This window comes from Gavia stellata, chromosome 1, assembly GCF_030936135.1.
Source record: "Gavia stellata isolate bGavSte3 chromosome 1, bGavSte3.hap2, whole genome shotgun sequence".
NCBI classification, from domain to species: domain Eukaryota; kingdom Metazoa; phylum Chordata; class Aves; order Gaviiformes; family Gaviidae; genus Gavia; species Gavia stellata.
Window position 1 is genome coordinate 119,366,076 of NC_082594.1, and position 15,569 is coordinate 119,381,644.

Sequence of the window (15,569 nt, forward strand, 5' to 3'; positions counted from 1 at the left end):
TCCCTAACTGTTGTTCAACACATGTACAGAACCTATGACATTTTCAATATGCTTATGATACTCTGGCACTATTCCTTCTCACCAGCCAGCCAGAACGAGTAATGTCCTCTCAGTATTTATCTAGGAAATAGGGCCAATGCTAAACCAGAGAAAAACTGAAATGAATTTCAAGAAAGCTGTGGAAAGTAATTAAAAGACTGGAAACAATTATCTCAACTTTTTTTTTCTCTTTCCAGATAACCTATCTTTGTTACAGTCTGAAAATCCTACTGCACTGCCCCTTAGTCTCAAAAAGCATTCCTCAGCAGTGCTGTCAATTCATCTAGATCTAATTGAAGAAAATATTTCTGAACACAGAGTTTGTTGCCACAGCCTACTACTTTCTCACCTGAAGATTAAATAACTGCACTATTTACTATGTTATTGGACTGCATATTCTACAAAGCACAGCTGAAGCAGGATGAAATGTTGGTAAGCTGCATAGCTCAGTGTGAGTGTGACACTAACGTCCTATATCTTGCAGTAGCTGCTGATTTTTAACCTCTAATACCTTGAAAGGTGTAAGATTTGTCTTTTTAGTCAATTAGCTTCCATTTTCTCCACAGCACTCCTGTTGCAATACTGACTGTATTAAGAAAATACAGCTGGGGTGCTGTATTTGAACAAGTAGCATATCTGAATAGCTGTCTCCACCACCTCATGCACCCCAAGAACTGAAGTGGTTTTGCACAGGTCATACATTTCCTGCTGTACAGCTCTGCCCGCTTCAGCCTTTAGGTGAAACTTGTAAATGGAGTTCAAATATTTTTAAGGTACTGACTGTGATATAGGGTATTATTATGCTGGATTTTTTTTTTCTCCTTTCAAGTAAATGTATGAATGACTTAGCCTTGCTTCCTTTTTCCTTCGTGCTTCAGCGTAGAAGAAAGCAATCCCTGCACTTACACTTGTGCTTCATAGGTAGGCAGTGCTCCACCTCCAGCTTATAAGGCCTCTCTGTGTACTAGGGAGCTGCTCCTAGACATTTCCTGCTACTGGGCAGCTCCAGCAGTGATCCGCCTCTCAGCAAGGCTGGGTTTCAAACAGGCAGAACCAGATTCCCCAAGTGAAAATAATCAATTTGCCTGTCTACTGCAGTTGCAGAAGTCAGCTTCTCTCTCACACCACCACTCCTGAAGATGAACCCTTGGACAATTATTTAAGAACTAGAAGCAGAAGGTCTGCAGAATATACTTAATGGAACGCCACTCCAGACACATTACTTAGGCAAATATTCGAAACAATGTTTTTCAGATTATACTGAAGCTTACCCTCAGGAGTTCCTCTGAAAAGGATAAAACAGAAAGCCACCAGCACAAGATTAAAAGGTAAACACTTTTCTTTTACTCAATATTTATAAAGTTGCAAATGTCAGAAAAAGGCTTTGCAGTGTGATTTAGAATGGAAATGTGCCTAAGTCTCAAGACATACAAATAATGGATGTCTACCCTGCAAAGAACTGGATATTTCTCTGGGTGAATATAGTCTCAGAGCTCTGCTGCTCACGCACAGGAATGCTACGTTTTGAGACAAGTTTTATGCACAAACACAAAACTTCCTTCTTTAGGGAATATGTCAGAGGATAGACCTTGATTTTAATTTTCCAAGTCAGTAGAACTTCATATATAGCAATTTTTCATGTTTAAAAAACTGTACGAGGTATATATCAAAACATACTTGAAAGCACAGGAGAGTGTCGGTTGGTTTATCACATTAAGTTTGCTGAGCAAAAAGCTTTCATATATAAAAATCATGCTTGGCTTATTTCAATTTCACATAAAGTATATTTGGAACCTTCTTAGTGTAACAAACTTACTTTATGCAAGAAATAGAGAAAAGGTAGGCAACAACTGCTTTTGTATCAAGTAGGATTTTTTTAAGCAACTAGAGAGCTTTTGAACTTTATTTTAAGAGTTATGGGAAACAATGTGGAAAGGGAGTGTATGTGTGCATTGGCACAACTGACATCTACAGTTCAGTAACAATATTTCTCTCAGAAGCCAGAAGACATGCCAGAGAAAAACGAAGTTTGAATGCAAACCTTGACCTGTTTCTAAAATGTAAATTACTGAGCAAAGGGGGGAAAGGAAAAAAAAAAAAAAAAAAAAAATCAGTATTAAAGTTTACTTTACAATCCAAAAGATTTGGTAAAAAAAAAATCCAGTATGAAAAGGACACATCTGTATCTCAGCATTCATCAAAAATCCAAGAAGCGTTACAGAAAAGGTTTATTTGGGAAGAAGGTATTTTGTGTGAGGGTATGTGTGCAGGCATGTGTTTGTTCTCTTGTTTTGCAGACTTGGACGTTTTTTTAAATACTGTTACTTCCCAACTTACACGTTTCTCTCCACTTGTGTGGAGTTACTCATACAGTAACATAACACTGAAAACTAAATACTGTAGGGGGCACACACGGGGGGGTGGGCAGGGTGGTAACCTGTAAAAGTGTCTCAGAGATGCTGCTCAGAGCCAGTTATTACAAACCCAAAATTTTGGGTCAAACCTGCATGGTGGCCATCAAAATTAACGAAGAGCAAAGCATCCCTGAAGTCAAAATATTACAGTATCAGAACTATCAACATGATTAAAAGCAACGTAAGGAAAATGTATCTTTATGAGAATGATTTATCTAAGATCAAGAATATTAGTCTTTAAGGCTACTTCAAGAAGCCATAGCTTTGAGTGACTGAATTAGCATCCCTGGGAAAACAAAGAACCAAGAGAACCTTAGAATTTAACAGCAGTCTACATGAGGGGAGGGAAAGAACAATGTCATATTCTTCAGTCTGTGGTCAATCTTCTATTGAAAAATGCCACTCTACCTTTTTTTCCTTCAGAAATTTCATCTCACATCTATTAACTTTTTTCTTAGGCAATCCTATGGACAGCAAGCAGTAGGATGTTTTTATCCTATAGAAGCGAGGGCTCAGCAGATATAGCAAGAAAAGGTTTTGTTAGTCTCTTTATGTTTTGTTAACATCCATGAAAGTCAAACTCCTGAACCACAAACAGGCAGAAAGATGTCAGTTTGTCAGATTGTTTTGCTTGTTCTTTCCTCTTCAGTTACTGGCAGTTCATTAGCTTTTCGAGGAAGTCACAGAAAACAAAATTCTTGGTATTTTTAACAAACAAGCAGATAGGAGAACTAGCCAACAGTTTCAGGCCTCCCATGGAGACCATAAGGCACTCTAAGATTAAGCTCTGAGCCCCCTCTTTCCGCAGACGTTTTGCGGATTGCCTTTAAAAGCTTTTAACTACACTGCAATGATCCCAATGGTGGCTGTTAACAGATCTTAAACTACATTCTTCTTCAGCACTCTAAGCCCCTGAGCCTTCTGGATTGTCGACAGCAATTACAAACCCATCAGTAACTTTTTACTGATTGGCACTAGGCATTTTCTCAAATAAGCTGGTTTATTTCAGTTGTCTAGTTTGCTTTTCATGCTTTCAATTCTTATGCAAAACAATCCTTTGAATATTAGGGTAAACTATAATGAAAAACTGGTGCATAAAGTGCTACAAGATTATCTGCCTGCAAACATCAATTAAGAGTTTGCCTTCATGCAGTTGCAGGGAGATATAAAAGACATTTCTCTAATTCAACCTTTTCCCTAAACAGTTCCTCCAGGTCACATTTAAATAAGAGAATGGTTAGAAATAAGATTCTAAACTCATCCTGTTTATAATATCTCTAGGCAACTCTAGAGCAACTTCATTCTCCTACTACCTTTTGAAGTGGTCACAAGAATGTCAACAATTATAATTTGTTTCATTTTGGTTAAGTGGCCTCATTCTCACTTCAGGTCTGAATCATATGCCTATTTACCGAAAACGTATTTCTCTGGCACACTCTGCTATCAGTTTAATCATACCTATTAATCAAATAGGCTGCATCCAAAGAGATGCCTGAGCTCATGTTAAGAATATTATGTTCAGATTTGCCACTGATTCATGGTGCATCTTTGAACCAAATGCTTCATAAAATAGCAACAAAACCACATTTTTCTAATTGGAACGTAAGAGAAGTACTGACAGTTGTAGAGATTTCGAAAGTATAAAAGCTTGTAATGCAGATGATTCACGAACTGCTATACTCTCTTACTCCACTAATATTAAAGTCTATTCCTTATATTACTTACTCCCTTGTCTTCTCTCTCAGGATTCTTTCCCATATCATGCAACACCACACAATCGACACGAGACAGCTACATGTCCTACAATGATTGCGTTACAGATTTCTGGCCAAATGCCCAAGAACATCTGGATTATTTTAAATAACTAAGGTCTATCTTCCCCTTTTACATCTCCCTTGGAGGGCTTACTCTAGCAGCACGATTTGGTTACACTTTTCCAGCAACTTTGGACTCATTCTTACCCATCTTATGAACTTCTTGAATACTCAGACCTGTTTTATTCCATTTGAATCTCATATTTTTACTCAGTATCAACATTTCTCCACCTCCCATGGTCTATGTCACTCTAATTAGAGAACTCCCAAGCTCCCTTGCTTCAAATGCACCATTTTTATGCTCCTGCATAATGGTTATTTTGGGTTCACTGGGTAGCCTTATGGCAGTTATGGGGGGTAACGTTGTCTCAAGGGGACAAGCAACCAGATTGTATTTCCTCAATGTTACGTAGTAGGCAATGCCAGAAGCAATGTGCTATAGGTTATTTCCCAGAGCCAAAGGCTGACAAATACGAATGTCCTTTGCATATTAGTATTTTTCAATATTAAGAATGAGATACCCATTAACACTTAAGTCCGCTGTACTGAAAAATTACTGATTTTGCTCTATCATATCATATATACTCTGATACAATTTAGCTACCTTCCACATATATGGCATCTTTTTTTTAGGCTCATAACCAGGGCAAGCTCTCTGCCTTTGGTATTTTCTTGTTGAACCGCTCCCATACTTCCCACAAACAGAAACTTGAACTTCGAACTATTTTTAAATATGTTTTTCTAAGGAATTATCATCTTAAAACAGCAATGCTTTAAGGAGATATTTTCATCCAGCCACATTGCTGTGTGATAATACTTGGTTTAAGCATGTTTATTTAGAAGGTATTTAAGTTAAAGGAAAATTTTTTAAACAAAGGAGAAAATAAACATAACCTGTAGCAGGATTGCTTTAGTTACTTAAGATATATCTTCGGGTAATAGGGCAAGATTCCAAAATACCATCAAACAAGTTCCTTCCTTTCTTGTGAGAATATATGAGACCACAGCCTTTGGAGCAAAATGAAATTTCAACTCAAACCAAAATTTCAACTCAAAACCCTGGTTTTCCCCACAGACTACTATGAGTATCTTAAGCTGTAGGCATTTAAATGGTATACGTGTCTCACTAATTTTTTGCTGCTAAACTTAAGACACTGAAAGCAGTAATCAAGTAATCAAGACCAGAATATGACTCCAAACATTACTCAGAGCCATTGTGCTGAAAAATAACAGTTGTACGGGTTTGTTGACACCATATAACAGAGCTATAATGCAACTTTACTGCAGCCTGGAAATGGATTAAAAGAAATAATAATAATAAAAATAATAAGATTACTTGTAACCTGAAATTCCTTTGGGATACATTGCCTGAAAGTGTCCTCCACCCAGTGCCCATAATCGACTCATAACTAAGAAACAGGAAAACAAACTGACCCTTATTTTTGTTGCAATCATAAAAAAAAAAAAGTAGCTATTTCAGCAGAGGTGAAGAAAGGAGTATGATGCAGAACACAGACCATACATCTAAAAGAGTTCTTAAAGAGAAAATTCTGTCCCTTGGTTGTCTGCAAGTGCTCTTCTGGTGGACTGCAGTATGTAACGTAAGAGGGCATGCAAATTGCATCAAAGATCAAATGCAAATGGAGCCCTTTGTGTCAGGCATTTCAATGAAGGTGCTGAACAGCCAAGAAATTGTGAACAAAACTATGGAAATTAAAATAAACAGGATTTTTTTGGGAAGTTGGGGGGTGGGGAGGAAACGAAACAATGCATCAAAGCCAAAAAAGAAGCCATTAAATCTAACTACAACCAGTAACAAGAGTTCTGTATGATCAACTTACATACTTCACATATCCATTTATGCCTTTTAATTTAATGCAGCCCAAATCTCATTTTTGGATATAGGGCCCCTGATTACTGGGTCTACTGATAAATTAGATAGGTGGAAGAATATTGTATATGGCTGCTTCGCAATTAAGCAAAACAACTTTCAAAGTGCCTTTCCCCCCCCGCGCCTTAAAAAATGGGAGGAGATAATATAAAAATTTTCATTTCCATCAAATTCATTATCTTTGAATTTAGGACATACTTTATCATCATGACAGGTAATAGTGGCCCAGGCATCAGGATCTATTATTGCCCTAGTCAGTTGCTGAGGTAATAAAGACTTTCCCAGCCACGTATGTCATCAGTTTGATTGAAGAGATTCATAATCCTGATGAGCAACACAGTAAAGTTATCAGAAGACAAAGACTCTTGCAATACCCTTAAAATGTATTTGACAAGGATGTGAAAATTGTGTTCCTGAACCTGTCAACTATATATAAAGATGCCTACCAGAAGACCAAATACAAACTTAATCAGCAGTGGATATGCACCATAAAAACACTGCGAGGGGCAGGGAGGGAAGCCTTTGTAGAAGATAAGGTATGCCAGAGTGACAAAACTGAAATGCTGCATGTGCAGTCCTGCTATTTCTCCCTAAATACGTGTATGAAAGCACATCAATAATCTTTAAGCTCCGAGTACAACTAAGGTAACTGGGCAAAACTGGGCCTGATTCTTCCTCCTTTCCCTTCCTTACCCCTGCCACCTCCTCCCCAAACCCACCCTGTAGCCCTGCCTGTTCTTTGGCTATGTTTTCAATCTTACATTGCTTTTAAGTGTGAACAAAGAAAGCACAGGGTCACATCAGTTTGACTAAGTTATTGCAGCCATATTATTAGAGCAACTCCGTTTCTACAGATTATCTTTTATTAAAGACCGGCTAGTGATTCTGGCTCCAAACACATGGTTTCACATCAGTAACAGTTCAGATAAAAAGGTGACACAGCAGCATTTATGACTGAGGAATGGCCAGAAACATGGGCAGACTTCACTGATGCTCTTCAGATATATATGTGTAAGAGCATTTGGGGCCATTTCTAAACATAGTCAATAATTTGAAGCTACAGTTTAACAAGCTAATGCTTTCCAATCTACTGATTTGCTTTGCCTTTCCTGCAGTCAGTGTCTTAGCCATTTTAACCCAAATTTTCCAATCTTCAATGAAGAGAAGGTCTGACGAGGATGTGCTAGGCTGTGCTACTTTATCATTTCAGAAGGATCATCTTTTAAAATCTTTTCTTGAATGTAGGGGACACGCTAAGTCACTGGAGCGCTTTCAGTCCACATATTCCGTTTACCCAACTCTAAAAAAAATAGGCATATTCTCCCTTTATTGACAAAAACTTCAAGGAAATGGGACTTTTATCTTAATCAAAAGAACGTGCCCCTATAAATATACACAAACACATAGGACAACACCAAGACTCAGTGTATGAACAAAGCTTGTTGCAGAACACTAAAGAAGTCAAGCCAACAATTTTCAAGGTTATCTTTGTCATGAAGACATCCTTATTTATTTGAAACCAGCATGTGTTTCAGTTGCCAGTATAATCAACCACATTTATTGACAAGCACGTTCAGTGGCAGGTTTTGAAGGCAAGCCCGACAGGATATAAGATATGAAACTATGGTTCAATTACTTACATTCCACTTGCTAGTGAGACTGATGTTTAAACAAGAAAAAAAAATTCCATTAACAGCAATCTTAAGCATTTTCTGCTTACTTCTTTGCAAGTTTGATATTTGAGAATATTTGCGGATTTGCAATTCTATTGCTTTTTTCCTTTTTTCGCCCTCCCCAACAAATACAGCTATTTCAAGACCAAGGCACCCAAAACATTGAAAAGTAGATGTCAATCATTAATGAATACACAAATTGAATATGAAGCCCAGTATAGTTCGTATGCTCCTGTGTTTAGCTTACTTTCAAACCACAGGAGATTAATCATATGAAAAATCGGTAACTTCTGAGAAATTGTACTGCGTTCTGAAGGAGTAACTGGATGACTGCACGCATGTTTTAGAGCTTTTCAGTAATTACTTGCATTCTCTTAGATAGAGGAAAGTCTTGCCACCTCATATAAGCATTAATGGTGCCCTTATAACTTGCTTTTAATCACAGGCTTGTCAAGCCATGCTAAATTAACATGGGTCAACAGATGTGTTAGGCTATACTAAAACAGATTTTCAGGTCACTTCTCTGAAGCCTCGTTTAGCACTCCTGGTTCCTTTCACATGCCCCAGACTGAACTTTCCCTGCGGCAGTCTCAGTGGTGCCAAGCAGCTCTGAAACATTCCTAAAGAATGTTATCTTGAAGAAATTGCCTGACTTCTACTGTGGGGAGATACACAGCAAGTTAGGCAATGAAGAGGAATTACTGTAACAGAATTAATACGTGCTGCATTTTCCCCACCCCAAAGTAGTGTTTTCCAATAAATTACTTTCAAGCTTGCCTGATCACAAGACTCAGTACATTACCATAACTTCTAATGACTGCCAGGCTTTTTGGATTCTCTTGATGTGAATCAGCAAACACTAAATTCAGGTATTAAGGCACTAAGGGAAAAAAAAACATAGCAAGGGAAATCCACACTGGGGTAGAATATCAACATTCTTTCTCATGATGGACCTCCATAGCATTTCAAGTTTTGTTTCTCAGCTAATCCTCCTGCAGACGGCCAGATTTAAGTCTGTGGAAGACACATTCACACTGTTCAACTCCATGACTTACATTATGCAAAAGTCTATTTAGGAACTTTAAATGCACATCAGGGATCAGAGATACCACATTTGAAGCTGTTCAAATGTAACAAATGTCACAAGTTACTGGATCGATCCTTTGTAGTTATTACAAATGCATCTTTTTGGATACTATAGAAAAATATTGCATTTGCTTACAAAAAACCAAACCAAACCCCCAAATCCACCCACCCAGCCCCACCCCCCCAACTTTAGAATTGGGGGTTAAGAAGAAATGCACCTATAAAACACTACTATTTCAGAAGACTGCCTGGAAACCTCTGAAAACAGCCAAAAGATACTACTGTACTGTTATAACACTTACGCTTGAACAACCCTTTGAAAGACGCACATTTGACTTAACCAGAAAACCCTAAGTAAAAATCCCATAATCTTCTAGTCCTAAACATTTTACTTTTTACTGCAATTTTCCATTCTTGATCATAGTCCAAGGAAAACGTTCATGTAGAGTTTGAGGAAAATACTTTCTTCCCTATAATTAAAAATAGTTGAACTTAGATATTTTCTAAAATGTACACAATAGAAAATTTCTCTTAATTATTATCTTCAGTAAAGCTTGCACAACAGCTAGGGTAGAAAACAGAACTAAATCCACTTTTTATTAAATAAGAAACAATAATGAATTATATGTCACTATGGTGTCCAAAGTACATTTGCATAAATTTTATGAAGACTGCAAATGACAATGTAAGAATAGATGACAGTAATCCAAAAAAGGCTTAGAAAATCTTCAAGCCGCAACATTGGTGATATGGATCCACCTCTATGAAAACTCAGACATTAAAAATAATATGTATTTTCATGCTAAATTATTAGAGTTCTGTTGTTTTGCTGTAGAGCTAACCGCTTCAGTTACTATCAGTTTAACCCCTCAGGTAAGGGAAAGCAAGGAAAACGGAGAAAGATTTTTCAGTGTGGCTGAACTAAAAGCCTGAAGTAGATTATTCATGCCAGAACTCTGATTCATTAGATAGATTATCTCATATCCTCAAAAGCTGAAGTGTGTCTTTCCTACTGGGAATCCAAAAATGCAGCAGCAGATTCACTTCTATTTCTAAAAAGATTTAAAAGTTGATTAGCTTTCATCAAATAAGGAATTACAATAAAATACGAATTTGAATTACTCTTCTCTTCCTCCCCAAAATAAAAGTCCTCTCCATATGCCATATTCCTCATCCTTCTAAGTTCTGGACACTACACCACAAAAATGGGCTTGGGCTACAAATCACTGTCTGTGGAAAAAACACTACAGTGAAGAAGCTGAGAAAAGACTGTTAACCATACCCAACTGAAGATAAATTAAAAACTTTAGGTCATGATTAAGTCCTACAGAAACTGGATTAAATGGTGGAGTGCACTGACACCACCTATCTTGTACATTTGTTCAGAATACCTACCGTTTCCAATTCACTGCTACTTTTACTTTACCTTTGTGCAGAGGGAAGTAGCTCTAATGTCCAAAACTAATTTTCATGTGTACAGATAACTGCTAATGTTGATTGTGGTTACACTTTGATTGCAGTGAAACAAGAAAAAAGATATTGGAGTCAACTCCCTGTGTTGCAAGAGGGGAAAAAAACCTGGACACAAAAACCATGAGAGACCGCCTCCAAGAGCTTAAACTGAGAGCTAAGGAACTAGAGATAGCTGGAGAAAACAACGGTGCAACTGTACAAGAAGAGCAGCAGGAGGAGTTTGAACAGCAGGCCATTATTTATGAAAAAGAGCCCATAACTGAAAGGCACTTGCATGAAATCCAGAAGCTTCAGAATGAAATTAATAATTTGGTGGAGGACGTTCATAAATTCAGTCAACAACAAAAAAGCCTAGTATCTTCAATGAGAAGATTCAGTGTTCTTAAAAAGGAATCTAACACAGCAAGAGAAATAAAAATTCAAGCAGAGCACATACGGAAATGTTTGGATGAGCTGTCAAAAACAGTGAAAAAAGCTGAAAATGAACACGGGCCATCACGTGCCACAGTAAGAATTCTAGCTTCCCAGCATGCTTTCTTATCCCAGCGTTACCTAAATGCTATGCTGTCATACAATGATGCTATAACTGCTAAGCAAGAGAAATGCAGAAGATTTATTGTCCGTCAGCTTGAAGTAGCTGGTAAAGAGGTATCTGAGGAAGAAGTCAATGACATGCTCCAACAAGGAAAATGGGAGATTTTCAATGAAAATCTACTCACTGAAGTCAAAATTACCAAAGCCCAGCTTTCGGAGATTGAACAGAGACACAAAGAATTAGTCAATCTGGAGAACCAGATCAAAGACTTAAAGGAACTTTTTATCCAGATATCAGTTCTGGTGGAGGAGCAAGGGGAGATGATCAACAACATTGAAATCAGTATGAGCAACACTCAAGAATACACTCAAATATCAAAAGAAAAATTTGGGCTTGCAGTCAAGTATCGAAAAAGAAATCCTTGCAAAGCAGTATGCTGCTGGTGTTGTCCATGCTGCAAATGACAAAAGAAATTAACCGTTTGAAATACCAATTGTTCCTTTAGTAAACTAATCTTGTAAAGTAGTCTGAGGATCACTCAATTGCTTCATTTTTCCTCCCATTACCCCTTCCACACAGCTCTCAGAAAAAACTGCATCTGTTTTTCCAAACAGACTTAGAAGAATGCAAAGAGATCTTCATCTGTCCCTGAATTTTATGGTTTGCAGAGAAGCACATGATCTAGAGGAGAGCATCAAAGGACACAAGTGACACTCTTTTTGTTCTTCCATTCCTAAGAAGCTAAAACAATTGGCAACAACCACCTGTGCTTTTGGGAAGCATCGAAAATATTGTTACTCTCAAAGACAGGATTCGTAAGAACGGTTTAGTTACCTTTTATAAAATAATAATTAGTGGTTTTAATTGCCTTGTGGCTTTTTAGCACTCATATTTACTTGGTTCAAATTCTAAAATTTTTTTCAGGAATCGTTAGTAACAATCCAGAACCTGATGCCTAAACCAAACAATAAGTCAGAAACCAGTTATTAGGAGTGTTTCAATACTGCCTCTATAGGAAAAGTTACTTACAGGCTTACTTACCTACGTAACACCATGAAATAATGCTCATGTTACAGTAGGACAGCATGCACTGTCTTATGAAATGCAAAACAGACATTGGGTTATTTATTTTAATGACACCATTCTGTATTTCTTACACATAGGTGTTGAGCTGGTATTTTCTGAACACATTAAAGATCACTAGCAGCAGAAGACCACATCACCAAACCTACAGGAACATTTGTTAGCAGCCTACTGAGAAGCCAAGCATTAACAAACTGACATAGAGATATTTACATTATTCAACTACATAGGCAGACCCCTAGCAGGTATCATATTCGTAGGGGAATATGATACTTTATTACACAGTGATAAGACACATTCTTATTGCTGCCTAGCCTATCTAAATATGCAGTTGCCTCTGCAGTCTCACTTTCACTAGTACAAAATGAAGGAAAAAAATATAATAAACAACAGAACTTCATTCTTATAAAAATAAACACAATCTAGAACCAGAGAATGCTTTAGATTGGAAGGAACTTCTGGGGGACATCCAGACCAACCTCTTGCTCAAATCAAGACAGGAACTTCCCCGGTTGCAGCTCTTGTCACCACTTCTCATCCTACCATCACGCCCCTGAGAACAGCCTTGTTCTGTTATCTCCACACATTACTAGTAGGCAGCAAGAAGATCTCTCCCTTAGTTTCTTCATCTTGAGTCCGAACAAATGCAGCTTTCTGACTCTCATCATATGTCACACACTCCAACGCCTGAGCAGTCTGGACTCACTACAGTATAATCAACATCTGTCTTCATGGTCTTCTTGTAGTGACAAGTCCAGAACTGGACACGGTATAGGACATGCATTTATTTGTACCACTACAGGAGTGGCCAGAAGAATTAGTCAACGGTTTGCAGAACTCTAAATGGTTCCACGAAATTCTGCTAATTGTAGAAGCCTAGGATCCTCATGTAGGTATGCAAGACAGATGCCTAAAGTAGTAAATACGAATACCTCCCCTGAGTACCTAAAACAGAGCAGCTAGCCATTGACTCAACCTGTCCCTGAAGATAACTTAGATGTTCTTTATGAAATAGATGAATTAGCAAGACAGGAAGTATACCACTGCTTTATTTTGCAGCAGGAGTTATTTCTGCAGTGAATAGAAGCAAGCAGATGCGGACTGGCTTTTGCTTTCCATAGTCCTAATGGGTTGGCTTCTGCCCTGTACCCAATCCCTTTTGGAACTGAATGAGAAACAGTGCTCTAATGCAATTTAATAGAAAATAACAATGCAACTGAGATAAAAAAGTTATTTCCAAAAAGAAAAGAAAAAACACCAAAACCAAACACCAAACCAGGAACGTATTTCTGAACTCCTCTATGCTGTGCAAAGACACAATCGATACCACTATGCCTGGATACAGTCAGAGAAGCTGAAACAAATTGCACTGCAATTCTGCAAGACATTAAGTGAGCTAGATGTCTTTGATTTTTTTTCCCACTAGATGCAATAAATCTACTAACAAAAGGGACTACCAAATTATTTTCACATTGCAACATTTATAAAAAGTTGGATTCCTACCATCCCAGCTTAAAATTGCAACTGTACAATCAGAGGTCTGAACCTTAAAGTGAAAAAAATTGTTTACACAGTAGTGACAAAAACTTAAATTGGATAATGACACCACTGATACTATTCCATTAAATAATCTCCATTAACTGTTACATATGTGGAAGCTACCTTTACATTCCAAGGGCAGAGTAGAAACTAACCAAAAAGCAACAGAGAAAAAAGTTGCTATGGCCAACATGCTCTTTCATATATATATATATGTGCATATAAACGTATATAATACACACAGAAATATGCACTACACAGAACCACCACCCCATCTTTTCTTGTTTTTATTTTTAGAAAAAAACAAAGGTACATAACAGATAGCCCTTTCCTGCTCTCCTGGGGCCTTAAAAAGGCAGGCATTACAGTACTTCTGTGAAGGATTATTGCAGCCAGCGTTGACAGACGAGAAAACCAAAATACAACAAACATCACCTGTTTACACAGCAACCCCCGTGCAGGAGTGTTCACATAAGCATCCTTATCTGAGAGAGAAACATGTTACCGAGCTAGCCCTTCCTCTTCACACAACAGATATGTTTCTTTGAAGTAAACATAGTCTTGTTAAACAAGAGCTGTACTTTACATCCTGGAATGAAATTAAACTTTCACTAATACTCAGGAAGACAGCTGCCTATCCATACACATGTAAACAATTCAAGTAGTTTTCAGTTGTATGTTGGCTAGAAAATGGCAAAACAGAAACATACGTAACATGCTGCAGAAGAACTGAGAAGACAGAAAGCCAGAAAGACTCATGGAAAGCTTTTTCTTAATATGAGGTGCTATTAACTGAAAGTAATTAGTATTAACTACAACTTACATTGACATCATGAGAATTTGATATTGAGCACTCAAAATGATTAACAGCAGAAATTTTGCAGTAATCATTAAAATAACTTTCCAGTGGCCTTTTTAATTACATAGCTATGCAGAAGACCAAACAAATTAAAGCAGAGCTGCTAGTGTTCTAATAAGAAATGTGAAATATTAATAGCTATAATCCGTCATCGCCAAAGTAACAGGTAGAAAGTAGCTTTTCACTAAAAAAAAAATCTGCCCAGCAATCTCTCTGGTATAAAAATATCAGCCACAGCACATGGACTTGTCCTCTTGCATGTGTTTCATGTCAAAGTAAAAAAAAAAAAAAACAAAACAACAACAAACACAAAAATAGCCCTAAACAAAACCAGTATTTGCCTACATAATATGAAGTCTAAGTGTTCCTTTCTGATAAAAGGAAGGACAAAAAAATTCTAAGAGAATAATATTTAAACTTGCATACCTATGCTTGAGGATGCTGACAGAAGAATTGACCCATGAACGTAAGAACTGCAAGAACTCTTACTTTCTGCAACTCAATCTCCCCATACATAACAGACTGATCAACTACTTAAGCACTTGAACTTGAGTGTTCAATAAGGCCTACATGAATAAAGCAAACATAAATAGTAACACTGAACAGTAAAAAAATGGCAAATATAAAGTTTAACACCTTTGAGTAATTTGTACTAAGAGTCAATAACAGCCAATACCATCAGCATTTTACGAAGCCTGTCTTAAAATGATACTGTGATACTTCCATGGGCAGTGATAGATAGTAAGATACCACAGTACCAATTCAATTTGAAGCAAGTACCACACTGAACAATATCAGAACTCTTATATTCCCATATTACTGTAATATAGAGGGTCTTGTACCAATCTTATACCCACATTGCACAGTTCAGCCTATTCTCTTTCCAGGTTATTGGGCCTCCACTTCTCCCTAAATAGTGCTCAGGCTTGCTATCCATTCCTTTATCAGGGAGGGTGAGGAGCAAGAGTTGTCTTCCCCTTTACTTCTGTCAATGGTGTATCTTCCTACCCCTGGCAAAAAGCAGTTGCCCCATGCACAAGCGTGCTATCAGATTAGAGCATACCATAATACAATAGACTGGGATGGAAGAATAGCTGGCAAAAGGAAGAGTGGGCCAGTGACTCCCACTCTACTTTGCTCTGTAATGAAGACTGCATCTCAAA

The 15,569-nt window shown here is 37.5% G+C and overlaps 2 protein-coding genes across 3 annotated transcripts in view; one reads left to right on the forward strand and one right to left on the reverse strand.

The window, feature by feature from the left end:
• The window catches only part of ARL13B (ADP ribosylation factor like GTPase 13B), a 51,061-nt gene that overhangs the window by 18,804 nt on the left and 16,688 nt on the right, over positions 1-15,569 (reverse strand). The window lies entirely within an intron of this gene.
• STX19 (syntaxin 19) lies at positions 10,511-11,389 on the forward strand. The gene has a single exon (XM_009811715.1). The coding sequence runs from the start codon at positions 10,511-10,513 to the stop codon at positions 11,387-11,389; it is 879 nt and encodes a 292-aa protein (XP_009810017.1).

Excerpts from the sequence above, each read along its gene's own strand:
- STX19 (XM_009811715.1), top strand. The coding sequence starts at position 10,511 with ATGAGAGACCGCCTCCAAGAGCTTAAACTGAGAGCTAAGGAACTAGAG.